Source organism: Tachyglossus aculeatus, chromosome Y4 (genome assembly GCF_015852505.1).
Source record: "Tachyglossus aculeatus isolate mTacAcu1 chromosome Y4, mTacAcu1.pri, whole genome shotgun sequence".
In the NCBI taxonomy this organism is placed as follows: domain Eukaryota; kingdom Metazoa; phylum Chordata; class Mammalia; order Monotremata; family Tachyglossidae; genus Tachyglossus; species Tachyglossus aculeatus.
In genome coordinates, this window is record NC_052096.1 from 12,299,804 (window position 1) to 12,327,038 (window position 27,235).

At 47.4% G+C, this 27,235-nt stretch overlaps 1 protein-coding gene across 1 annotated transcript in view; it reads right to left on the reverse strand.

The window, feature by feature from the left end:
- Window positions 1-214: 214 nt before the first annotated feature.
- EFNA3 (ephrin A3) overlaps window positions 215-27,235 on the reverse strand; it is a 28,525-nt gene continuing 1,504 nt past the window's right edge. The window contains exons 2-5 of the mRNA XM_038768927.1: window positions 7,762-8,072; window positions 948-1,013; window positions 692-769; window positions 215-538 (exon numbers count right to left, since the gene is read on the reverse strand). Coding sequence (XP_038624855.1) covers window positions 408-538; window positions 692-769; window positions 948-1,013; window positions 7,762-8,072 — 586 coding nt within the window. The 3' untranslated portion in view covers window positions 215-407. The remainder of the gene's footprint in view (window positions 539-691; window positions 770-947; window positions 1,014-7,761; window positions 8,073-27,235) is intronic.

Consider the following 27,235-nt stretch of genomic DNA (forward strand, 5'->3'; position numbering starts at 1 on the left):
TAGAACAGTTCCGGGCACAGACTAAGCGCTTAAGAAATCCCAACATAATCATCCCGGCTCTGCCAACTGTCAGCTGGGTGACCTGGGGCAAGTCACTTCACTTCTCTGGGCCTCACCTGTCAAACGGGGATGAAGACTGGGAGCCCCACGGGGGACAACCTGATGACCTTGTAGTTCCCCCAGCGCTTAGAACAGTGCCGGGCACAGAGTCAGCGCTTAACAAATGCCATCACCATCATCTCGGGTTGGGGTGGGGGGGGCGACAAGGACGTGCTTATTGCTGTAAACCGTGGGGGGGGAAGGGGAAAGGGGGGGTCCCAGGCGGACGCCCCCCGCCCCCTCCCCGGGATGACCCCAGTCCCGGCCGGGGGAGGTGGAGGGATGGGACCCAGGCGTCCGGAGTGCAGCTAGGAGGCCAGGAGGGAGAGGAGGAGGAAGGCCAGGGCCACGGCCAGGGGCAGGTCCTCTCTCCGGGGACTGGTCCCACTCACGCTCTTCTCCACGCGCGGAGGTTCCGCCTTCCCACGGTCGAAGTGATCTGCGGAAAAACCCGCGGGGCGGGGGGCGGGGGGCACGGACAGGAGGGGGCCGGGGTCAAAGGTCACCGGGGAGGAGGGCCAGGGTCCCGGGAGGCCGCTGGGGGCAAGGTGGGGGGGATGTGAGGGGGAAGGGGCGCACCCCCAAAACTCACCTAACACGTCGATCCGCACTTTGGGGCCCAGGGTCAACTGGGGAAGGGTGGGCAGGGGTCGCTCCCCGGAGTGCGATGCTGTGAGGGGGGCGCAGGGTCAGGCCCATCCATCTCCCCCCCAGCTCCGGGGGTTGGAAGGAGGAGGGTGGGAGACCCCCCAAATCCCTCCCCTGGTCCCCCCACTTTTCCTCCTCCTCTTCCTCCTCCCCCCCCCCAGGAGACCCTCCATGGGTGGGGGCGTTCGCATCATACTCACTGGACGCACAACAGACGAAGACTTTCATCTTCAAACACTTCCAGTGCAGGTTGTGGGTGGGGGTCGCTGCGGGGAGGAGGGGAAATAATAATAATGGCATTTGTTAATAATAATAATGATGATTATATTATTATTATTATATTAATATAATAATAATAATAATAATAATAATAATAATAATAATGATAGTATCTGTTAAGCGCTTGCTCTGTGCCGAGCACTGGTCTGAGCGCTGGGTCAGTCATTCAGTCGTAGTGATTGAGCGCTTACTGGGTGCAGATCCGAGGTTAGATCCAAGGTAATAATAATAATAATAATGTTAATAATAATAATAATAATAATAATGATAACATTTGTTAAGCGCTTACCGTGTGCAGAGCACTGTTCTAAGCGCTGGGGAGGGGGATACAAAGTGATCAAGTTGTCCCCCGTGGGGCTCACAGTCTTAATCCCCGTTTTACAGATGAGGTAACTGAGGCTCAGAGAAGTTAATGATGATGATGATGATGATGATGGTATCTGCTAAGCGCTTGCTATGTGCCGAGCACTGGTCTGAGCACTGGCTCAGTCATTCAGTCATAGTGATTGAGCGCTTACTGGGTGCAGATCCGAGGTTAGATCCAAGGTAATAATAATAATAATAATGTTAATAATAATAATAATAATGATAACATTTGTTAAGCGCTTACTGTGTGCAGAGCACTGTTCGAAGCGCTGGGGGGGGATACAAAGTGATCAAGTTGTCCCACTTCTGGCTCACAGTCTTAATCCCCATTTTACAGATGAGGTCACTGAGGCTCTGAGAAGTTAATGATGATGATGATGGAGTCTGTTAAGCGCTTGCTATGTGCCGAGCACTGTTCTGAGCGCTGGGTTAGTCATTCAGTCATATTGATTGAGCGCTTACTGGGTTCAGATCCAAGGTTAGATCCAAGGTAATAATAATAATAATAATATTGATAATAATAATAATAATAATAATGATAACATTTGTTAAGTGCTTACCGTGTGCAGAGCACTGTTCGAAGCGCTGGGGAGGGGGATACAAAGTGATCAAGTTGTCCCCTGTGGGGCTCACAGTCTTAATCCCCGTTTTACAGATGAGGTAACTGAGGCTCAGAGAAGTTAATGATGATGATGATGATGATGATGGTATCTGCTAAGCGCTTGCTATGTGCCGAGCACTGGTCTGAGCACTGGGTTAGTCATTCAGTTAAGCGCTTACCGTGCGCAGAGCACTGTTCTAAGCGCTGGGGGGGGGATACAAAGTGATCAAGTTGTCCAACGTGGGGCTCACAGTCTTAATCCCCATTTTACAGATGAGGTAACTGAGGCTCAGAGAAGTGAAGTGACTTGCCCAAGATCACACAGCAGACATGTGGTGGCGTCGGGATTCAAACCCAGGACCTCTGACTCCAAAGCCCGGGCTCTTTCCACTGAGCCACGCTGCTTCTCTTATAATACCAATAATAATGTTGGTATTATTATGTTATTATTATTATGTTGGTATAGGAGAAGCAGCGTGGCTCAGTGGAAATAGCCCGGGCTTTGGAGTTGGAGGTCATGGGTTCAAATTCCGACTCCACCAATTGTCAGCTGTGTGACTTTGGGCAAGTCACTTAACTTCTCTGGGCCTCAGTTCCCTCATCTGTAAAATGGGGATTAAGACGGTGAGCCCCCCGTGGGACAACCTGATCACCTTGTATCCTCCCCAGCACTTAGAACAGTGCTTGGCACATAGTAAGCGCTTAATAAATGCCATCATTATTATTATTATTATTTGTTAAGCACTTACTAGGTGCAAAGCACCGTTCTGAGCACTGGGTTAGTCATTCAGTCGTATTGATTGAGCGCTTCCTGGGTGCAGATCCAAGGTAATAATAATAATAATGTTAATAATAATGTTGGTATTTGTTAAGCGCTTACTAGGTGCAAAACACTATTCTGAGCACTGGGTTAGTCATTCAGTTGTATTGATTGATCGCTTACTGGGTGCAGATCCAAGGTTAGATCCAAGGTAATAATAATAAAAATGTTAATAATAATGTTGGTATTTGTTAAGCGCTTACTAGGTGCAAAGCACTGTTCTGAGCACTGGGTTAGTCATTCAGTCGTATTGATTGAGCACTTACTGGGTGCAGATCCAAGGTTAGATCCAAGGTAATAATAAAAATCACGTTAATAATAATGTTGGTATTTGTTAAGCGCTTACTAGGTGCAAAGCACTGTTCTGAGCACTGGGTTAGTCATTCAGTCGTATTGATTGAGCGCTTACTGGGTGCAGATCCAAGGTTAGATCCAAGGTAATAATAAAAATCATGTTAATAATAATGTTGGTATTTGTTAAGCGCTTACTATGTGCCAAGCACTGTTCTGAGCGCTGGGTTAGTTATTCAGTCGTATTGATTGAGCGCTTACTGGGTGCAGATCCAAGGTAATAATAATAATAATAATGTTAATAATAATGTTGGTATTTGTTAAGCGCTTACTATGTGCCGATCACTGTTCTGAGCGCTGGGTTAGTCATTCAATCGTATTCACTGAGCGCTTACTGTGTGCAGATCCAAGGTTAGATTCAAGGTAATAATAATAATAATGTTAATAATGTTGGTATTTGTTAAGTGCTTACTAGGTGCAAAGCACTGTTCTGAGCACTGGATTAGTCATTCAGTCGTATTGATTGAGCGCTTACTGGGTGCAGATCCAAGGTTAGATCCAAGGTAATAATAAAAATCACGTTAATAATAATGTTGGTATTTGTTAAGCGCTTACTAGGTGCAAAGCACTGTTCTGAGCACTGGGTTAGTCATTCAGTCGTATTGATTGAGCGCTTACTGGGTGCAGATCCAAGGTTAGATCCAAGGTAATAATAAAAATCATGTTAATAATAATGTTGGTATTTGTTAAGCGCTTACTATGTGCAAAGCACTGTTCTGAGCGCTGGGTTAGTCATTCAGTCATATTGATTGAGCGCTTACTGGGTGCAGATCCAAGGTAATAATAATAATAATGTTAATAATAATGTTGGTATTTGTTAAGCGCTTACTAGGTGCAAAGCATTGTTCTGAGCGCTGGGTTAGTCATTCAATCGTATTGATTGAGTGCTTACTGGGTGCAGATACAAGGTAATAATAATAATAATGTTAATAATAATGTTGGTATTTGTTAAGCGCTTACTAGGTGCAAAGCACTGTTCTGAGTGCTGGGTTAGTCATTCATTCATATTGATTGAGCGCTTACTGTGTGCAGATCCAAGGTTAGATCCAAGGTAATAATAATAATAATGTTAATAATGATGTTGGTATTTGTTAAGCGCTTACTAGGTGCAAAGCACTGTTCTGAGCGCTGGGGTAGATACAAGGTGATCAGGTTGTCCCACTCGGGGCTCACAGTCTTCATCCCGGGCTTTGGAGTCAGAGGTCATGGGTTCAAACCCCAGCTCCGCCAATTGTCAGCTGTGTGACTTTGGGCAAGTCACTTCACTTCTCCGGGCCTCAGTTCCCTCATCGGTAAAACGGGGATGAAGACTGTGAGCCCCCCCGTGGGACAACCTGATCACCTTGTAACGTCCCCAGTGCTTAGAACAGTGCTTTGCACATAGTAAGTGCGTAATAAATCCATAATTATTATTATTATTATTATCCCCATTTTCCAGATGAGGGAACTGAGGCCCGGAGAAGTGAAGGGACTCGCCCAAGGTCACCCAGCTGACAAGTGGCGGGGTTGGGATTAGAACCCATGACCTCTGACTCCCAAACCCGGGCTCTTTCCACTAAGCCACGCTGCTTCTCAGCGCTTACTGTAATAATAATCATTTATTATTACATTACTACATTGCATTCTGTTATTACAGTAATAAATAATAATTACTTATTAATATATTAATAATAATTAATATTTATTAATAAATAATAATTATTTATTATCATTGGTCCGCCGCCGCGGACCAAGGGGGGGGCTAGGACTCCTGCCCCTCCCCAGGTCCCGCCCCCTCCAACTGTCACTCACACGTGGACCGATGAGGGCTGTCAATCACACGTGTGTGGCCGCTGACCCCTGACCCCTGACCCCTGACCCCCGTCCTGCCTCTGGTCCGGAACGCCCTCCCTCCCCAAGGTGCCTCAGTTCCCTCATCTGTAAAATGGGGATTAAGAGTGTGAGCCCCCCGTGGGACAACCTGATCACCTTGTAACCTCCCCAGCGCTTAGAACAGTGCTCGGCACATAGTAAGCGCTTAATAAATGCTATCATTAAAAATCCCACAGACCACCACTCTCTCCCCCAGCCTTATCGAAGGCCCGTCTCCTCCAAGATGAGGATGGTATTTGTTAAGCGCTTACTAGGTGCGAAGGCTGGGAGGGATACAAGCGCTTCCCAAGCTTCCCAAGCGCTTAGTACAGTGCTCTGCACACAGGAAGCGCTCAATAAATATGATTGATTGATTACAAGGTCATCAGGTTGTCCCACGTGGGGCTCCTACCCTTAATCCCCATTTGACAGATAATAATAACAATAATAATCAAGCTAATCAAGCGCTTAGTACAGTGCTCTGCACACAGTAAGCACTCAATAAATACAATTGATTGATTAATAATAATGTTGGTATTTGTTAAAGGCTTACTATGTGCCAAGCACTGTTCTAAGCTCGGGGGAGGATACAAAGTGATCAGGTTGTCCCATGTGGGGCTCACAGTCTTCATCCCCATTTTACAGATGAGGTCACTGAGGCACAGAAAAGTGAAGTGACTTGTCCAAAGTCACACAGCTGACAAGAGGTGGCAAGCTGACAAGTAGGGCCCTTCAATCAATCAATCAATCATATTCATTGAGCGCTTACTGTGTGCAGAGCACTGTACTAAGCGCTTGGGAAGTGCAAGTTGGCAACATATAGAGATGATCCCTACCCAACAGTAGGCTCACAGTCTAGAAGAGTGGGCTCACAGTCTAAAAGACGTCTAGTAGGGTCTTCAACGCCCTACTGAGAGCTCACCTCAATCAATCAATCAATAATCGTATTTACTGAGCGCTTACTGTGTGCAGAGCACTGTACTAAGCGCTTGGGAAGTACAAGTTGGCAACATATAGAGACAGTCCCTACCCAACAGTGGGCTCACAGTCTAGAAGGGGGAGACAGAGAACAAAACCAAACGTATTAACAAAATAAAATAAATAGAATAGATATGTACAAGTAAAATAGAGTAATAAGTATGTACAAACATATATACATATATGCACCTCCTCCAGGAGGCCTTCCCAGACTGATCCCCCTCCTTCCTCTCCCTCTCCTTCCCCCCTCCATTCCCTCGCCTTACCTCCTTCCCTTCCCCACAGCACCTGTATATATGTATATATGTTTGTACATATTTATTACTCTATTTATTTTACTTGTACATATCTATTCTATTTATTTTATTTTGTTAATAAGTTTGGTTTTTCTCTCTGTCTCCCCCTTTTAGACTGTGAGCCCACTGTTGGGTAGGGACCGTCTCTACGTGTTGCCAACTTGGACTTCCCAAGCGCTTAGTCCAGTGCTCTGCACACAGTAAGCGCTCAATAAATACGATTGTTGATTGATTGATTGACTGTGAGCCCACTGTTGGGTAGGGACTGTCTCTATCTGTTGCCAACTTGGACTTCCCAAGCGCTTAGTCCAGTGCTCTGCACACAGTCAGCGCTCAATAAATACGATCGATTGATTGATTGACTGTGAGCCCACTGTTGGGTAGGGACCGTCTCTAAATGTTGCCAACTTGGACTTCCCAAGTGCTTAGTCCAGTGCTCTGCACACAGTCAGCGCTCAATAAATACGATTGATTGATTGATTGACTGTGAGCCCACTGTTGGGCAGGGATCGTCTCTATGTGTTGCCAACTTGGACTTCCCAAGCGCTTAGTCCAGTGCTCTACACACAGTAATTGCTCAATAAATACGATTGATGACTGATTGATTGACTGTGAGCCCACTGTTGGGTAGGGACTGTCTCTATATGTTGCCAACTTGTACTTCCCAAGCGCTTAGTCCAGTGCCCTGCTCACAGTAAGCGCTCAATAAATACGATTGATTGATTGACTGTGAGCCCACTGTTGGGCAGGGATCGTCTCTATGTGTTGCCAACTTGGACTTCCCAAGCGCTTAGTCCAGTGCTTTGCGCACAGTCAGCGCTCAATAAAAACGATTGATTGATTGATTGATAGACAGGGGAGACAGAGAACAAAACAAAACATACTAACATACTAAAACAAGTAGGATAAATATGTACAAGCAAAATAAATACATTTCACTCATTCAATCGTATCTATTGAGTGCTTACTGCATGCAATAAACACAACTGAATGAACTTGTCACCCCATTTTCTTTGCCCCCCACCCCCGTCCCTTGGCGTGGCTCAGTGGAAAGAGCCCGGGCTTTGGAGTCCGAGGTCAGGGGTTCGAATCCCGGCTCCGCCACCCGTCCGCTGTGTGACCTTGGGCAAGTCACTTCACTTCTCCGTGCCTCATCTGTCAAATGGGGATTGACTGTGAGCCCCACGTGGGACAACTTCATCATCATCATCATCAACATCAATCGTATTTATTGAGCGCTTACTATGTGCAGAGCACTGTACTAAGCGCTTGGGAAGGACAAATTGGCAACATATAGAGACAGTCCCTACCCAAACAGTGGGCTTCATCACCTTGCATCCTCCCCAGCGCTTAGAACAGTGCTTGGCACATAGTAAGTGCTTAACAAATGACATTATTGTTATTATTATTATTTTTCTCCGTGGAAAGGCCCCCTCCCCGGCTCCCCGCGGCCCCCACGGCCGGCGACTCACAGATGTAGTAGTATTCATGTCCCGCGTGGAACTCGTAACCCAACGAGAAGGCGCTGTATCGCTGAAACTTCTCCGAGAACTTGATGGGGCTGTGCGGGGCGTGGGGCCTGTTGCATTCCCAGCGTTTGAAGCCCTGGCTGGCGTTGCAGGTGCGATACCCTGCGCGGCTCACCATGTACAACACGTACTGCTCCACGCCGCCGATGCCGCCGCCGGGGCCCGGGCCGGACCCCGATCCGTTGTAATGCGGGCAGTAGATGTCCAGGTAATCGTTCACGTTCACCTGCACCGTGTAGCCGTCGTGCCGCAGGCTGCGGGAGGGACGGAGACGTGGGTCGGTCGCCGTGATGACACGTTTTCTATTTATTTTGGTCAGGATGTGGCTCAGCGGAAAGAGCCCGGGCTTTGGCTCAAATCAATCAATCAATCGTACTTATTGAGCGCTTACTGTGTGCAGAGCACTGGACTAAGCGCTTGGGAAGTACAAGCTGGCAACATATAGAGACAGGCCCTACCCAACAGTGGGCTCACAGTCTAGGAGGGGGAGACAGAGAACAAAACCAAACATATTAACAAAATAAAATAAATAGAATAGATATGTACAAGTAAAATCAATCAATCAATCGTATTTATTGAGCGCTTACTGTGTGCACAGCACTGGACTAAGTGCTTGGGAAGTCCAAGTTGGCAACATAGAGAGACAGTCCCTACCCAACAGTGGGCTCACAGTCTAGAAGGGGGAGACAGAGAACAAAACCAAACATATTAACAAAATCAATCAATCAATCAAGCAATCGTATTTATTGAGCGCTTACTGTGTGCAGGGCACTGGACTAAGCGCTTGGGCAGTACAAGTTGGCAACATAGAGAGACAGTCCCTACCCAACAGTGGGATCACAGTGTAGATGGGGGAGACGGAGAACAAAACCAAACATATTAACAATACAAAAAAATAGAGTAGATATGTACAAGTAAAAGCAATCAATCAATCAATCAATGGTATTTATTGAGTGCTTACTGTGCACAGAGCACTGGACTAAGCGCTTGGGAAGTACAAGTTGGCAACATATAGAGACAATCCCTACCCAACAGTGGGATCACAGTGTAGAAGGGGGAGACAGAGAACAAAACCAAACATATTAACAAAATAAAATAAATAGAATAGATATGTACAATTAAAATCAATCAATCAATCGTATTTATTGAGTGCTTACTGTGTGCAGAGCACTGGACTAAGCGCTTGGGAAGTCCAAGTTGACAACATATAGAGATGGTCCCTACCCAACAGTGGGCTCACAGTCTAGAAGGGGGAGACAGAGAACAAAACCAAACATATTAACAAAATAAAATAAATACAATAGATATGTACAAGTAAAATCAATCAATCAATCAATCGTATTTATTGAGCGCTTACTGTGTGCAGAGCACTGGACTAAGCGCTTGGGAAGTACAAGCTGGCAACATATAGAGACAGTCCCTACTCAACAGTGGGTTCACAGTCTAGAAGGGGGAGACAGAGAACAAAACCAAACATATTAACAAAATAAAATAAATAGAATAGATATGTACAAGTAAAATAACTAAATAAATTGAGTAATAAATATGTACAAATTAATAATAATTTGTGTTCAAATCCCAGCTCTGCCAACTGTCAGCTGGGTGACTTTGGGCCAGTCAACTTCTCTGGGCCTCAGTTACCTCATCTGTCAAATGGGGATTAATAATAATAATAATAATAATAATAATAATAATGGCATTTATTAAGTGCTTGCTATGTGCAAAGCACTGTTCTAAGCACTGGGGAGGTTACAAGGTGATCGGGTTGTCCCACGGGGGGCTCACAGTCTTAATCCCCATTTGACAGATGAGGTAACTGAGGCCCAGAGAAGTTAAGTGACTTGCCCGTAGTGTGACTTGCAACTTGGGGGAGTGGAGATTTGAACCCATGACCCCTGACTCCAAAGCCCGGGCTCTTTCCACTGAGCCACGCTGCTTCTCTAAGATTAAGACTGTGAGCCCCACGTGGGACAACCTGATCACCTTGTATCCTCCCCAGCGCTTAGAACAGTGCTTTGCACATAGTAAGCGCTTAATAAATGCCATTATTATTATTATTATTATTATTATTATGTGGGACAACCCAATCACCTTATAATCTCCCCAGTGCTTAGAACAGTGCTTTGCACATAGTAAGCGCTTAATAAATGTCATTATTATCATTATGTGGGACAACCCAATCACCTTATAACCTCCCCAGTGCTTAGAACAGTGCTTTGCACATAGTAAGTGCTTAATAAATGCCATCATTATTATTATTATTATTATCTAGCTTTATTTCTATTTATTCTGATGACTTGACACCTGTCCACATGTTTTGTTTTGTTGCCTGTCTCCCCCTTCTAGACTGTGAGCCCATCGTTGAGTAGGGCCCGTCTCTAGATGTTGCCAACTTGGACTTCCCAAGCGCTTAGCACACAGTAAGCGCTCAATAAATACGATTGAATGAATGAATGAATGAATGAATAACAACAGTAACAATAATAATGATGGCATAATAATAATGATGGCATCTGTTAAGCACTTACTACGGGCCAGGCTCTGTCTTAATCCCCATTTTACAGATGAGGAAACTGAGGCACAGAGACTTGCCCAAAGTCACACAGCTGACAACTGGCGGAGCCAGAATTCGAACCCATGACCTCTGACTCCAAAGCCGGGGCTCTTTCCACTGAGCCACGCTGCTTCTCAAGCCCATTGTGGGCCGGGATTGTCTCTATTGCTGACTTTTACTTTCCAAGCGCTTAGTACAGTGCTCTGCACACAGTAAGAGCTCAATAAATGTGATTGACTAAATCAATCAATCAATCAATAAATGAAATGACTACAGAAGGAGGGGACAAGGGCTCCCACCAACAGTCCAGTTGGGAATTATTGCTCAGGAACTCGGAGATCTGTTCGGAATGGGAGGTACGTATTTATTACTCTATTTATTTTATTTGTACATATTTATTCTACTTATTTTATTTTGTTAATATATTTTGTTTTGTTGTCTGTCTCCCCCTTCTAGACTGTGAGCCCGCTGTTGGGTAGGGACCGTCTCTCTATGTTGCCAACTTGGACTTCCCAAGTGCTTAGCACAGTGCTCTGCGCACAGTAAGCACTCAGTAAATACGATTGAATGAATGAAGCATGAAATACGATTGAAATTTTTTTAATGATATTTGTTAAGCGCTTACTATGTGCAAAGCACTGTTCTAAGCGCTGGGGGGTTACAAGGTGATCAGGTTGTCCCACGGGGGGCTCCCAGTCTTCATACCCATTTTCCAGATGAGGGAACTGAGGCCCAGAGAAGTGAAGTGCCTTGCCCGAAGTCACCCAGCTGACAATTGGCGGAGCCGGGATTTGCACCCACGACCTCTGACTCCCAAGCCCGGGCTCTTTCCACTGAGCCACGCTGCTTCTCTAATTTCTAATAATAATAATAATAATAATGGCATTTATTAAGCGCTTACCATGTGCAAAGCACTGTTCTAAGCTCTGAAGTAGGAGCCCACTGTTGGGTAGGGACCGTCTCTAGATGTTGCCGACTTGGATTCCCAAGCGCTTAGCACAGTGCTCTGCACACAGTAAGCGCTCAATAAAGACGATTCCCTTCCCCACAGCACCTGTATATATGCATATATGTTTGTATATATTTATTACTCTATTTATTTATTTATTTTACTTGTACATATCTATTCTATTTATTTTATTTTGTTAGTATGTTTGGTTTTGTTCTCTGTCTCCCCCTTCTAGCCTGTGAGCCCACTGTTGGGTAGGGCCCGTCTCTAGATGTTGCCAGCTTGTACTTCCCAAGCGCTTAGTACAGTGCTCTGCACACAGTAAGCGCTCAATACGATTGATTGATTGACGATTGATTGACCGTCTCTATCTGTGGCCGACTTGAATACGATTGATTGATTGATTGACCGTCCCTATCTGTGGCCCACTTGGACTTCCCAAGCGCTTAGCTCTGCGCACAGTAAGCGCTCAATAAATACGACTGAATGAAGGAAGGAATATTGATCGATTGATCAATATTACTCTCCCCCTCTTCCCCTCCATCCCCCCGTCTTACCCCCTTCCCTTCCCCACAGCACCTGTATATATGTATATATGTTTGTACATATTTATTACTCTATTAATTTTACTTGTCCATATCTATTCTATTGATTTTATTTTGTTAATCTGTTTGGTTTCGTTCTCCGTCTCCCCCTTCTAGACTGTGAGCCCACTGTTGGGTAGGGACTGTCTCTATATGTTGCCATTATTTATTTATTTTACTTGTCCATATCTATTCTATTTATTTTATTTTGTTAATGTGTTTGGTTTTGTTCTCTGTCTCCCCCTTCTAGACTGTGAGCCCACTGTTGGGTAGGGACCGTCTCTATAATGTTGCCATTATTTATTGATTTTACTTGTACATATCTATTCTATTTATTTTATTTTGTTAATCTGTTTGGTTTTGTTGTCTGTCTCCCCCTTCTAGACTGTGAGCCCACTGTTGGGTAGGGACTGTCTCTATATGTTGCCAATTTGTACTTCCCAAGCGCTTAGTACAGTGCTCTGCACACAGTAAGCGCTCAATAAATACGATTGATTGATTGATTGATCGATGGATGGATTGTGGGGCGGAGGAGGGGTCCAGCGCCTGTTTTTCCCCCGACTTTCCAGCAGGGGGCAGGAGCGGCGGGGGAATGTGGGGAGGGGGCGGCGACCACGTGCGCTGGTTGCCTAGCAACGGTGCAGGCCTCAGCGGCTCCTACAAAGCATCACGTCTGCGTTTCCCCCCCTCCCCGGGCAATCAATCAATCAATCAATCAATCAATCAATCGTATTTATTGAGCGCTTACTGTGTGCAGAGCACTGTACTAAGCGCTTGGGAAGTACAAGTTGGCAGCATATAGAGACAGTCCCTACCCAACAGTGGGCTCACAGTCTAAAAGGGGGAGATGGAGAACAAAACCAAGGGGTCCCCCCCATCCCCCCGCCCCAGACACACGCCCACCCGGATGGTCATGCCATCGTATTGATGATGATCATTATCAGTGCTAATAATCGTATTTATCGAGCGCTTACTGCGTACAAATCGCCAGATGTTGCCAAATTGCCCTTCCCAAGCGCTTAGTCCAGTGCTCTGCACACAGTAAGCGCTCAATAAATACGATTGAAAGAATGAACTCTGAACATATTTATTACTCTATTTATTTATTTTACTTCATCATCGTCATCAATCGTATTTATTGAGCGCTTACTGTGTGCAGAGCACTGTACTAAACGCTTGGGAAGTACAAGTTGGCAACATATACAGTCCCTACCCAATAGTGGGCTCACAGTCTAAAAGGGGGAGACAGAGAACAAAACCAAACATACTAACAAAATAAAATCAATAGAATAGATATGTACAAGTAAAATAAATAGAGTAATAAATATGTACAAACATATATACATACATACAGGTGCTGTGGGGAAGGGAAGGAGGTAAGATGGGGGAGATGGGGAGGGGGACGAGGAGGAGAGGAAGGAAGGGATATATGTACAAGAAATATACTTGTACATATCTATTCTATTTATTTTATTTTGTTAGTATGTTTGGTTTTGTTCTCTGTCTCCCCCTTTTAGACTGTGAGCCCACTGCTGGGTAGGGACCGTCTCTAGATGTTGCCAAATTGTACTTCCCAAGCGCTTAGTCCAGTGCTCTGCACACAGTAAGCGCTCAATAAATACGATTGAATGAATGAATGAATGCAAAGCACTGTTCTAAGCGCTGGGGGAATGCAAGGTGATCAGGTTGTCCCACGGGGGGCTCACAGTCAATCCCCAGTTTACAGATGAGGTAACGGAGGCACAGAGAAGTGAAGTGATTGAATGAATGAATACTTAGTGCTTGGCACATAGTGCTTAACAAGTACCATAATTACTATTATTAATAATGATAACAATTGAAAAAAGCCAAAGCAATAATGTCCTATAACCCCAGAACACCACAGTTTTTACTCATCACAAAACCCTGTTTAGTACAGTGCTGTTTAGTCCAGTGCTGTGCACATAGTAAGCACTCAATAAATACGATTGAATGAATGCTTAGCGCTTGGCACATAGTGCTTAACAAGTACCATTATTACCATTATTCATAATGATAACAATTTTAAAAAGCCAAAGCAATAATGTCCTATAACCCCAGGACACCACAGTTTTTACTCATCACAAAATAGTGTTTAGTACAGTGCTGTTTAGTACAGTGCTCTGCACATGGTAAGCACTCAATAAATACGATTGAATGAATGAATGAATGAATGAATACTTAGCGCTTGGCACATAGTGCTTAACAAGTACCATTATTACTATTATTAATAATGATAACAATTTTAAAAAGCCAAAGCAATAATGTCCTATAACCCCAGGACACCACACTTTTTACTCATCACAAAACACTGTTCAGTACAGTGCTGTTTAGTCCAGTGCTCTGCACATAGTAAGCACTCAATAAATACTATTGAATGAATGAATACTTAGCGCTTGGCACATAGTGCTTAACAAGTACCATTATTACTGTTATTAATAATGATAACAATTTAAAAAAGCCAAAGCAATAATGTCCTATAACCCCAGGACATCACAGTTTTTACTCATCACAAAACAGTTTAGTACAGTGCTGTTTAGTCCAGTGCTCTGCATATGGTAAGCACTCAATAAATACAATTGAATGAATGAATACTTAGTGCTTGGCACATAGTGCTCAACAAGTACCATTATTACTATTATTAATAATGATAACAATTAAAAAAAGCCAAAGCAATAATGTCCTATAACCCCAGGACACCATAGTTCTTACTCATCACAAAACACTTAGTACAGTGCTGTCTAGTCCAGTGCTCTACACATAGTAAGCACTCAATAAATACGATTGAATGAATGAATGAATACTTAGCGCTTGGCACATAGTGCTTAACAAGTACCATTATTACTATTATTAATAATGATAACAATTAATAAAAGCCAAAGCAGTAACGTCCTATAAGTCCAGGACACCATAGTTTTTACTCATCACAAAACACTGTTTAGTACAGTGCTGTTTAGTCCAGTGCTCTGCACATAGTAAGCACTCAATAAATACGATTGAATGAATGAATACTTAGCGCTTGGCACATAGTGCTTAGGTACTATTATTAATAGCGCTTAGTACAGTGCTCTGCACATAGTAAGCGCTCAATAAATACGATTGATTGATTGATTAATAATGATAATTTTAAAAAGCCAAAGCAATATCGTCCTATAAGCCCAGGACACCATAGTTTTTACTCATCACAAAACACTGTTTGAAACACTGTTTAAAACACTAAGCAGTGTTTTATGATGAGTAAAAACTATGGCTGTGATGAGCTTTTACTCATCACAAAACACTGTTTAAAACACTAAACACTGAGTGCTTACTGAGTGCAGAGCACTGTACTATTCATTCATTCATTCAATCAATCATTTATTGAGCGCTTACTGAGTGCAGAACACTGTACTATTCATTCATTCAATCATATTTATTGAGCGCTTACTGAGTGCAGAGCACTGTACTATTCATTCATTCAGTCAATCATATTTATTGAGCGCTTACAGAGTGCAGAGCACTGTACTATTCATTCCTGCATATTTATTGAGCGCTTACTGAGTGAGAGCACTGTACTATTCATTCATTCATTCAATCATATTTATTGAGCGCTTACTGAGTGCAGAGCACTGTACTATCCATTCATTCAATCATTTATTGAGCGCTTACTGAGTGCAGAGGGCTGTACTATTCATTCATTCATTCATTTATTGAGTGCTTACTGAGTGCAGAGCACTGTACTATTCATTCATTCAATCGTATTTATTGAGCGCTTACTGAGTGCGGAGCACTGCACTATTCATTCATTCATTTATTGAGCGCTTACTGAGTGCAGAGCACTGTACTATTCATTCATTCAATCATTTATTGAGCGCTTACTAAGTGCAGAGCACTGTACTATTCATTCATTCATTCAATCATATTTATTGAGAGCTTACTGAGTGCAGAGCACTGTACTATTCATTCATTCAATCATATTTATTGAGTGCTTACTGAGTGCAGAGCACTGTACTATTCATTCAATCAATCATATTTATTGAGCACTTGAGTGCAGAGCACTGTACTATTCATTCATTCATTCAATCATATTTATTGAGTGCTTACTGAGTGCAGAGCCCTGTACTATTCATTCATTCATTTACTGAGTGCTTACTGAGCGCAGAGCGCCGTACTATTCATTCCTTCATTCATTTATTGAGCGCTTACTGAGTGCAGAGCACTGTACTATTCATTCATTCATTCAATCATATTTATTGAGTGCTTACTGAGTGCAGAGCCCTGTACTATTCATTCATTCATTTACTGAGCGCTTACTGAGCGCAGAGCACCGTACTATTCATTCCTTCATTCATTTATTGAGAGCTTACTGAGTGCAGAGCACTGTACTATTCATTCATTCATTCAATCATATTTATTGAGTGCTGAGTGCAGAGCACTGTACTATTCATTCATTCATTTACTGAGCGCTTACTGAGCGCAGAGCACCGTACTATTCACTCCTTCATTCATTTATTGAGTGCTTACTGAGTGCAGAGCACTGTACTATTCATTCATTCATTCAATCATTTATTGAGTGCTTACTGAGTGCAGAGCCCTGTACTATTCATTCATTCATTTACTGAGCGCTTACTGAGCGCAGAGCACCGTACTATTCACTCCTTCATTCATTTATTGAGCGCTTACTGAGTGCAGATCACTGTACTATTCATTCATTCAATCATTTATTGAGTGCTTACTGAGTGCAGAGCCCTGTACTATTCATTCATTCATTTACTGAGCGCTTACTGAGCGCAGAGCACCGTACTATTCACTCCTTCATTCATTTATTGAGCGCTTACTGAGCACAGAGCCCCGTCCTATCCATTCATTCACTCAATCGTATTTATTGAGCGCTTACTGAGTGCAGAGCACTGTACTAAGCGCTTGGGAAGTGCAATTCAGCAATAAAGAGAGGCAATCCCTACCCGACAACGGGCTCACAGTCTAGAAAGGGGGTTGGGGGGCGACAACAATAGCATCAAAAGGGCGAAATGGAATTACAGCTTATAAATCTGTATAAATCCATCACCACCGCCACAGGGCCTGGCGGGGGGCTCGGGCCCGCCCTGCGACAGCGGCGGAGGTTTTATTGATCTGCAGTGGCGGAGGCAAGACCGGAGACACAGAGACCCGCAGAGATGGGCAGGGGTGGGAGAGAGGACCCCCACTCCACGCAGAGATGGAGGCCCAGAGACATGGGGGGATGCCCAGAGACACAGAGAAGGCAACAGAGACGCTGAGAGATATTAATAATAATAATAATAACAATAATGGCATTTATTAAGCGCTTACTATGTGCCAAGCACTGTTCTAAGCGCTGGGGAGGTGACAAGGTGATCAGGTTGTCCCACGGGGGGCTCCCAGTCTTCATCCCCATTTTCCAGATGAGGGAACTGAGGCCCAGAGAAGCGAAGCGACTTGCCCAAAGTCACCCAGCTGACAAGCGGCGGAGCCGGGATTATGAACCCATGACCTCCGACTCCAAAGTCTGGGCTCTTTTCCACTGAGCCACGCCAGAGACAGGGAAGGCCGGGAGAGTCCTGGGACCACCGTCTAGTTGGGAGCCCTGGATGCGGTGGGTCACAGGCCCAGGGACACCCAGAGACCCCCCAACCACGAGCACACACACACACACACACACACACTCACTCATTCAATCATTTATTGAGCACTTACTGAGTGCAGAGCACTGGACTAGTCATTCATTCATTTATTGAGCGCTTACTGAGTGCAGTACTATTCATTCATTTATTCAATCATATTTATTGAGCCCTTATTGAGTGCAGAGCACTGGACTATTCACTCATTTATTCAATCACATTTATTGAGCGCTTACTGCGTGCAGAGCACTGGACTATTCATTCATTTATTCAATCATTTTTATTGAGCCCTTATTGAGTGCAGAGCACTGGACTATTCATTCATTTATCCAATCATATTTATTGAGCGCTTATTCAGTGCAGAGCACTGCACGAGTCATTCATTTATTCAATCATTTATTGAGCGCTTACTGAGGGCAGAGCACTGGACTATTCATTCATTTATTCAATCATATTTATTGAGCACTTATTGAGTGCAGAGCACTGGACTATTCATTCATTTATTCAATCATCATATTTATTGAGCACTTTTATTGAGTGCAGAGCACTGGACTATTCATTTATTCAATCATATTTATTGAACGCTTATTGAGTGCAGAGCACTGGACTATTCATTCATTTATTCAATCATATTTATTGAGCGCTTGAGTGCAGAGCACTGTACTATTCATTCATCTATTCAATTGTATTTATTGAGCCCTTATTGAGTGCAGAGCACTGGACTATTCATTTATTCAATCATATTTATTGAGCGCTTACTGAGTGGAGAGCACAGTCCTATTCATTCATTTATTCAATCATATTTATTGAGCGCTTACTGAGTGCAGAGCACTGTCCTACTCATTCATTTATTCAATCATATTTATTGAGTGCTTACTGAGTGCAGAGCACTGGACTATTCATTCATTTATTCAATCATATTTACTGATCACTTGAGTGCAGAGCACTGTACTATTCATTCATTTATTCAATCATATTTATTGAGCGCTTACTGAGTGCAGAGCACTGTACTATTCATTCATTTATTCAATTATATTTGTTGAGCCCTTATTGAGTGCAGAGCACTGAACTATTCATTCATTTATTCAATCATATTTATTGAGCGCTTACTGAGTGCAGAGCACTGTACTATTCATTCATTTATTCAATCATATTTATTGAGCGCTTATTGAGTGCAGAGCACTGTACTATTCATTCATTTATTCAATCATATTTATTGAACGCTTACTGAGTGCAGAGCACTGTACTATTCATTCATTATTCAATTATATTTGTTGAGCCCTTATTGAGTGCAGAGCACTGAACTATTCATTCATTTATTCAATCATATTTATTGAGCACTTACTGAGTGCAGAGCACTGTACTATTCATTCATTTATTCAATCATATTTATTGAGCGCTTATTGAGTGCAGAGCACTGTACTATTCATTCATTTATTCAATCATATTTATTGATCGCTTACTGAGTGCAGAGCACTGGACTATTCATTCATTTATTCAATCATATTTATTGAGCGCTTACTGAGTGCAGAGCACTGGACTAGTCATTCATTTATTCAATCATATTTATTGAGCGCTTATTGAGTGCAGAGCACTGGACTAGTCATTCATTTATTCAATCATATTTATTGAGCGCTTATTGAGTGCAGAGCACTGGACTAGTCATTCATTTATTCAATCATATTTATTGAGCACTTACTGAGTGCAGAGCACTGTGCTATTCATTCATTCAATCATATTTATTGAGCGTTTACTGAGTGCTCCCCCTGCCTTACCTCCTTCCCTTCCCCACAGCACCTGTATATATGTATATATGTTTGTACAGATTTATTAGTCTATTTATTTATTTTACTTGTATATATCTATTCTATTTATTTTATTTGGTTAATATGTTTTGTTTTGTTGTCTGTCTCCCCCTTCTAGACTGTGAGCCCACTGTTGGGTAGGGACTGTCTCTAGATGTTGCCAACTTGTACTTCCCAAGCGCTTAGTACAGTGCTCTGCACACAGTAAGCGCTCAATAAATACGATTGATTGATTGCAGAACACTGTACTATTCATTCATTCATTCATTCATTCATTCATTCAATCATTTAGAGAAGCAGCGTGGCTCAGTGGATAGAGCCCGGGCTTTGGAGTCAGAGGTCATGGGTTCAAATCCCGGCTCTGCCACTTGTCAGCTGGGTGACTTTGGGCAAGTCCCTTCTCTGTTGCCTCAGTTCCTTCATCTGTAAAATGGGGATGAAGACTGGGAGCCCCCCCGTGGGACAACCTGATCACCTTGTAACCTCCCAGCACTTAGTGCTTTGCACATAGTAAGCGCTTAATAAATGCCATCGTTATTATTATTCTCTAGGCCTCAGTTCCCTCATCTGTAAAATGGGGATGAAGACTGTGAGCCCCCCGTGGGACAACCTGATCACCTTGTAACCTCCCCGGAGCTTAGAACAGTGCTTTGCACATAGTAAGCGCTAAATAAATGCCATCATTATTATTATTATTATTTATTGAGCGCTTAGTGAGTGCAGAGCACTGGACTAGTCATTCCCATACGCACACTCCCCTACGCAACAAGTGTCAGGGGCACAAACCAGGAGACACCTCCAAAAAACGAGGCGGACGGAGAGATTCAGAGACCCAGAGGCAGGCCTTAGTACGAGCGCTTAGTACAGTGCTCTGCACACCGTAGGCGCTCAATAAATGCGACTGAATGAAGGAAGGGGCCCCGGCCTCCCCCGACCCTGAGGCCCAAGGACAAAGACAATCCCAAAGAGGCCCTCCCGTCCAGCCCACTCTCCCCCTTCCCCAACCCGGTCAACCCCCTCTTCCTCCTCCTCCAGGCAGGCCTCCATAGAGCAGGGGGGCTTCTGAGGTTTAGCCCAGGAGGGGGGTCGGATAATAATAATAATAATAATAATAATAATAATAATAATAATAATAACATTTGTTAAGCGCTTACTATGTGCAAAGCACTGTTCTAAGCGCTGGGGGGGATACAAGGCGATCAGGTTGTCCCATGTGGGGCTCACAGTCCTCATCCCCATTTTACAGATGAGGCCACTGAGGCTCAGAGAAGTGAAGTGACTTGCCCCAGGTCACACAGCTGACATGAGACATTAGAGAAGCAGTGTGGCTCAGTGGAAAAAGCCCGGGCTTTGGAGTCAGAGGTCATGGGTTCGAATCCTGGCTCCGCCACATGTTTGCTGTGTGACCTTGGGCAAGTCACTTCACATCTCTGTGCCTCAGTTCCCTCATCTGTCAAATGAGGATTAAGACTGTGAGCCCCCCCGTGGGACAACCTGATCACCTTGTAACCTCCCCAGTGCTTAGAACAGTGCTTTGCACATAGTAAGCGCTTAATAAATGCCATTATTATTATTATGTGGCGGAGCCGGGATTCGAACCCATGACCTCTGACTCCAAAGCCCGGGCTCTTTCCACTGAGCCACGCTGTTTCCCGAAGCACTGTTCTAAGCGCTGGGGGGAGTAATAACGATGGCATTTGTTAAGCGCTTCCTATGTGCAAAGCGCTGTTCTAAGCGCTGGATCGTCTCCACGTTTTGTTTTGGCGTCTAGTCTCCCCCTTCCAATCAATCAATCGTATTTATTGAGCGCTTACTGTGTGCAGAGCACTGGACTAAGCGCTTGGGAAGTCCAAGTTCCAGACCGTGAGCCCGTCGTTGGGTAGGGACTGTCTCTAAGAGGTGCCCACTTGGACTTCTTCCCAAGCGCTTAGTCCAGTGCTGTGCACATAGTAAGCGCTCAATAAATACGATTGAATGAATGAATGAATGAATCCGCAGGCCCAGGGAAAAAAGGCGGTGGGGACACTGGAGACCCCAGAGACATCTCTCCTTCTGCTTCTCTCCAACAGGCCTGTGTCTCTCTAGGTCTCCCCCAGTCTCTGACTGTGTCTCTCCCGGGGGTCCTTGGGTGGCCCCCTCCCCACCCTCAATCAATCAATCGTATTTATTGAGCGCTTACTGTGCGCAGAGCACTGTATTAAGCGCCTGGGAAGTCCAAGTTGGCAACACCATCATCATCATCAATTGTATTTATTGAGCAGCGCTTACTGTGTGCAGAGCACTGTACTAAGCGCTTGGGAAGTACAAATTGGCAACAAATAGAGACAGTCCCTACCCAACAGTGGGCTCAAAGTCTAAAAGGGGGAGACAGAGAACAAAACCAAATATACTAACAAAATAAAATAAATAGAATAGATATGTACAAGTAAACTAAATCAATAAATAACTAGAGTAATAAATATGTACAAACATATATACATATATACAGGTGCTGTGGGGAAGGAGGTAAGATGGGGGGATGGAGAGGGGGACGAGGCATCTAGAGACAGTCAATCAATCAATCAATCGTATTTATTGAGCGCTTACTGTGTGCGGAGCACTGGACTAAGCGCTTGGGAAGTCCAAGCTGGCAACATCTAGAGGCAGTTAATCAATCAATCAATCAATCGTATTTATTGAGCGCTTACTGTGTGCAGAGCACTGGACTAAGTGCCTGGGAAGTCCAAGTTGGCAACATCTAGAGACAGTCAATCAATCAATCAATCACATTTATTGAGCGCTTGCTTGTGCAGAGCACTGGACTAAGCGCTTGGGAAGTCCAAGCTGGCAACATTTAGAGACAATCAATTAATCAATCAATCAATCAATCAATTGTATTTATTGAGCACTTACTGTGTGCAGAGCACTGGACTAAGCGCCTGGGAAGTCCAAGTTGGCAACATCTAGAGACAGTCAATCAATCAATCAATCAATCAATCGTACTTATTGAGCGCTTACTGTGCGCAGAGCACTGGACTAAGTGCTTGGGAAGTCCAAGCTGGCAACATCTAGAGGCAGTTAATCAATCAATCAATCGTATTTATTGAGCGCTTGCTGTGTGCAGAGCACTGGACTAAGCGCTTGGGAAGTCCAAGTTGGCAACATTTAGAGACAGTTAATCAATCAATCAATCATATTTATTGAGCGCTTGCTATGTGCAGAGCACTGGACTAAGCGCCTGGGAAGTCCAAGTTGGCAACATCTAGGGACGGTCCCTACCCAACAGTGGGTCTAAAAGGGGGACCCTCGGCCTGCCCATCCGCTGGGGAGTGGAAGGGGGTGGTGGGGGGCGGATGGACGCCCCCCGGCCCCATTTCTGGCGGTGTCTCTGTGTGTGGGGGGGGGTCTCTGCGTGTGTCTCTGTGTGTCTCTCCCCGCCCCCCTCCCCATCACTCCCCGACAGGCACGTCGCTCGCACAATTTATGGGGCCGCGGCTGCCGCAGTGAGAGGACAGAAGCTTGCCTGGGCCCAGACCCCCCGCCCCTCTGCCCCCTCCCCACCTGGGGGGCTCAGAGGCAGGGACCCCCCATCCCTAAAACTTGGGGCTCCCGGGGATGCTGGGGGGAGAAGGGGGACAGGTGGGCTTCCCCCAGTTCTGCCCAAGCGGAGGGAAAGGGCCAAGGGGGAAGCCGGGGAATAACAAAGGCAGGGGTTGGGGGGCTTCGGGGGGCTCCCCTCCCCTCCCTGCTCGACCCCCCCCTCACCAAGGGGCCAACACGGAGAGGAGAAAACAAGGACGAGGAGGCCGATAGAGATGCCCAGAGACCAGAGAGACACCGGGGGAGGGGAGACAGAGACCAAGAGATGCAGGGAGGTAGAGATGCAGGGATCCAGAGACTCAGGGGGCAGGGAGACAGAGACCCAGAGACTCAGGGGGCGTGGAGACAGAGACCCAGAGATGCAGAGGGAGGGGAGACAGAGACCCAGAGACTCAGGGAGCAGGGAGACAGAGACCCAGAGATGCAGAGGGAGGGGAGACAGAGACCTAGAGACTCAGGGAGGAGGGAGACAGAGATCCAGAGACTCAGGGAACAGGGAGACAGAGACTCAGAGACGCAGAGGGAGGGGAGACAGAGACCCAGAGACTCAGGGGGCAGGGAGACAGAGATCCAGAGACTCAGGGGGCAGGGAGACAGAGATCCAGAGACTCAGGGGGCGTGGAGACAGAGACCCAGAGACTCAGGGGGCGTGGAGACAGAGACCCAGAGATAAAGAGGGAGGGGAGACAGAGACCCAGAGACTCAGGGGGCAGGGAGACAGAGACCCAGAGACTCAGGGGGCGTGGAGACAGAGACCCAGAGATGCAGAGGGAGGGGAGACAGAGACCCAGAGATGCAGAGGGAGGGGAGACAGAGACCCAGAGATGCAGAGGGAGGGGAGACAGAGACCCAGAGACTCAGGGAGCAGGGAGACAGAGACTCAGAGATGCAGAGGGAGGGGAGACAGAGACCCAGAGACTCAGGGGGCAGGGAGACAGAGACCCAGAGACTCAGGGGGCGTGGAGACAGAGATCCAGAGATGCAGAGGGAGGGGAGACAGAGACCCAGAGACTCAGGGAGCAGGGAGACAGAGACTCAGAGACACAGAGGGAGGGGAGACAGAGACCCAGAGACTCAGGGAGCAGGGAGACAGAGACCCAGAGATTCAGGGGGCGTGGAGACAGAGACCCAGAGATGCAGAGAGAGGGGAGACAGAGACCCAGGGATGCAGAGGGAGGGGAGACAGAGACCCAGAGACTCAGGGGGCAAGGAGACAGAGACCCAGAGACTCAGGGGGCGTGGAGACAGAGACCCAGAGATGCAGAGGGAGGGGAGACAGAGACCCAGAGACTCAGGGGGCAGGGAGACAGAGACCCAGAGACTCAGGGGGCGTGGAGACAGAGACCCAGAGATGCAGAGGGAGGGGAGACAGAGACCCAGAGACTCAGGGGGCAGGGAGACAGAGACCCAGAGATTCAGGGGGCGTGGAGACAGAGACCCAGAGATGCAGAGGGAGGGGAGACAGAGACCCAGAGATGCAGAGGGAGGGGAGACAGAGACCCAGAGATGCAGAGGGAGGGGAGACAGAGACCCAGAGACTCAGGGAGCAGGGAGACAGAGACTCAGAGATGCAGAGGGAGGGGAGACAGAGACCCAGAGACTCAGGGGGCAGGGAGACAGAGACCCAGAGACTCAGGGGGCGTGGAGACAGAGATCCAGAGATGCAGAGGGAGGGGAGACAGAGACCCAGAGACGCAGGGAGCAGGGAGACAGAGACTCAGAGACACAGAGGGAGGGGAGACAGAGACCCAGAGACTCAGGGAGCAGGGAGACAGAGACCCAGAGATTCAGGGGGCAGGGAGACAGAGACCCAGAGACTCAGGGGGCGTGGAGACAGAGACCCAGAGATGCAGAGGGAGGGGAGACAGAGACCCAGAGACTCAGGGGGCAGGGAGACAGAGACCCAGAGACTCAGGGGGCGTGGAGACAGAGACCCAGAGACGCAGAGGGAGGGGAGACAGAGACCCAGAGACTCAGGGAGCAGGGAGACAGAGACTCAGAGGGCGGGGAGACAGAGACCCAGACACTCAGGGAGACAGAGACCCAGAGACGCAGGGAAACAGAGATCCAGAGACCCAGGGGGCAGGGAGACAGAGACCCAGAGACTCAAGGGGCAAGGAGACAGAGATGCAGAGGCCCAGAGACTCAGGGAGACAGGGACCCAGAGACTCAGGGAGACAGAGACCCAGAGATGCAGGGAGCAGGGAGACAGAGACCCAGAGACTCAAGGGGCAGGGAGACAGAGATGCAGAGACTCAGACACTCAGGGAGACAGAGATCCAGAGACCCAGAGACTCAGGGGGCGGGGAGACAGAGACCCAGAGACTCAAGGGGCAAGGAGACAGAGATGCAGAGACCCGGACACTCAGGGAGACAGAGATCCAGAGACTCAGGGGGGCAGGGAGACAGAGACCCAGAGACGCAGGGGGCAGGGAGACAGAGATGCAGAGACCCAGACACTCAGGGAGACAGAGACCCAGAGGGTGGGGAGACAGAGACCCAGAGACGCAGGGGGTGGGGAGACAGAGACCCAGAGACTCATGGGGAAGGGAGACAGAGACGCAGAGACACAAGGGGCGTGGAGACAGAGACCCAGAGACTCAGGGGGCAGGGAGACAGAGACCCAGAGACTCAGGGAGACAGAGACCCAGAGACTCAAGGGGCAGGGAGACAGAGACCCAGAGATTCAAAGGGCAGGGAGACAGAGATGCAGAGACCCAGAGACTCAAGGGGCAGGGAGACAGAGACCCAGAGACTCAAGGGGAAGGGAGACAGAGACCCAGAGACACAAGGGGCGTGGAGACAGAGACCCAGAGATGCAGGGAGACAGACATCCAGAGACTCAGGGGGCAGGGAGACAGAGACCCAGAGACTCAAGGGGCAGGGAGACAGAGACCCAGAGATTCAAGGGGCAGGGAGACAGAGATGCAGAGGCCCAGACACTCAAGGGGCACGGAGACAGAGATGCAGAGACCCAGACACTCAGGGAGACAGAGACCCAGAGACGCAGGGGCTGTGGAGACAGAGCCAAGAGACACAGGGAGACAGAGACCCAGAGACTCAGGGGGCAGGGAGGCAGAGACCCAGAGACTCAGGGAGACAGAGGCCCAGAGACTCAGGGAGACAAAGGCCCAGAGACTCAGGGGGCAGGGAGACAGAGATGCAAAGACCCAGACACTCAGGGAGACAGAGACCCAGAGACGCAGGGGGCGTGGAGACAGAGACCCAGAGATGCAGGGAGACAGAGACCCAGAGACTCGGGAGACAGAGATGCAGAGACCCAGAGACTCAAGGGGCAGGGAGACAGAGACGCAGAGACTCAAGGGGCAGGGAGACAGAGATGCAGAGACTCAAGGGGCAGGGAGACAGAGATGCAGAGACCCAGAGACTCAGGGGGAGGGGAGACCGAGAGATGTAGTACGTACACCGTCCCACCCTGGACGCCCACTCACCCAAGCTCCCCCCAACCCCCAGGCCGCACAGCCCACAAGTTGCCACCCACGACTCACAAGGACTGAAGAAGGCTGGGCTCCCCAGCTCCAGATCCAGTCCCACAACTCACAAACACACCCACACACCCACACACACACAAATCCTCCTTCCCCCCCCCCCCCCCGCTCACACCCTCGCGCCGACAGGGCCCCTCTGCTCCCCCCGGGGACCCCGGCCGGGCTCCGTGCCCGGGCCTGGGCCTCTGGGGGCATCTGGGGGGGGGGGGGGGGCGCGTGCGGGTCGGTGGGTACCGCGTGGGTGTGTCTACCACACTCCGGCTCGCAGTCGGCCCCGCCCCCGCCTCCGGACACACTCGTTCCCCCCCCCCACCCCACCCGGCCACTCCCACGGGCATTTAACCGCCGCCCACCGCTCCGAAACAGGTCACCGGGCCCCCCAAATCCAGAGCCGGCCCCCCGCCCGGCCACTCCCACGGGCCCACCGCCCCCAGACAGGTCCCGGGGCCCCCCAAATCCAGAGCCGGTCCCCCCACCCGGCCACTCCCACAGACCCACCGCCACAAAACAGGTCTCGGGGCCCCCCAAATCCAGACCCGGTTCCCCTCCCCATCCTCTCCCACCGACCCATCGCCCCCTCCCCCAAACAGGTCCCGGGGCTCCCCAAATCCATACCAGTCTCCCTCCCCACAACGCCCCCCCTCCCCCCCTCCCCATCCTCTCCCCCCAAACAGGTCACGCGGCTCCCCGAACCCAGACCCGGTCCCCCACGCCCCCCAACACCCCCACTCACACATCGCCCCCTCCCCCAAACAGGTCCCGGGGCTCCCCAAATCCAGACCGGGTCCCCCTCCCCCCCAA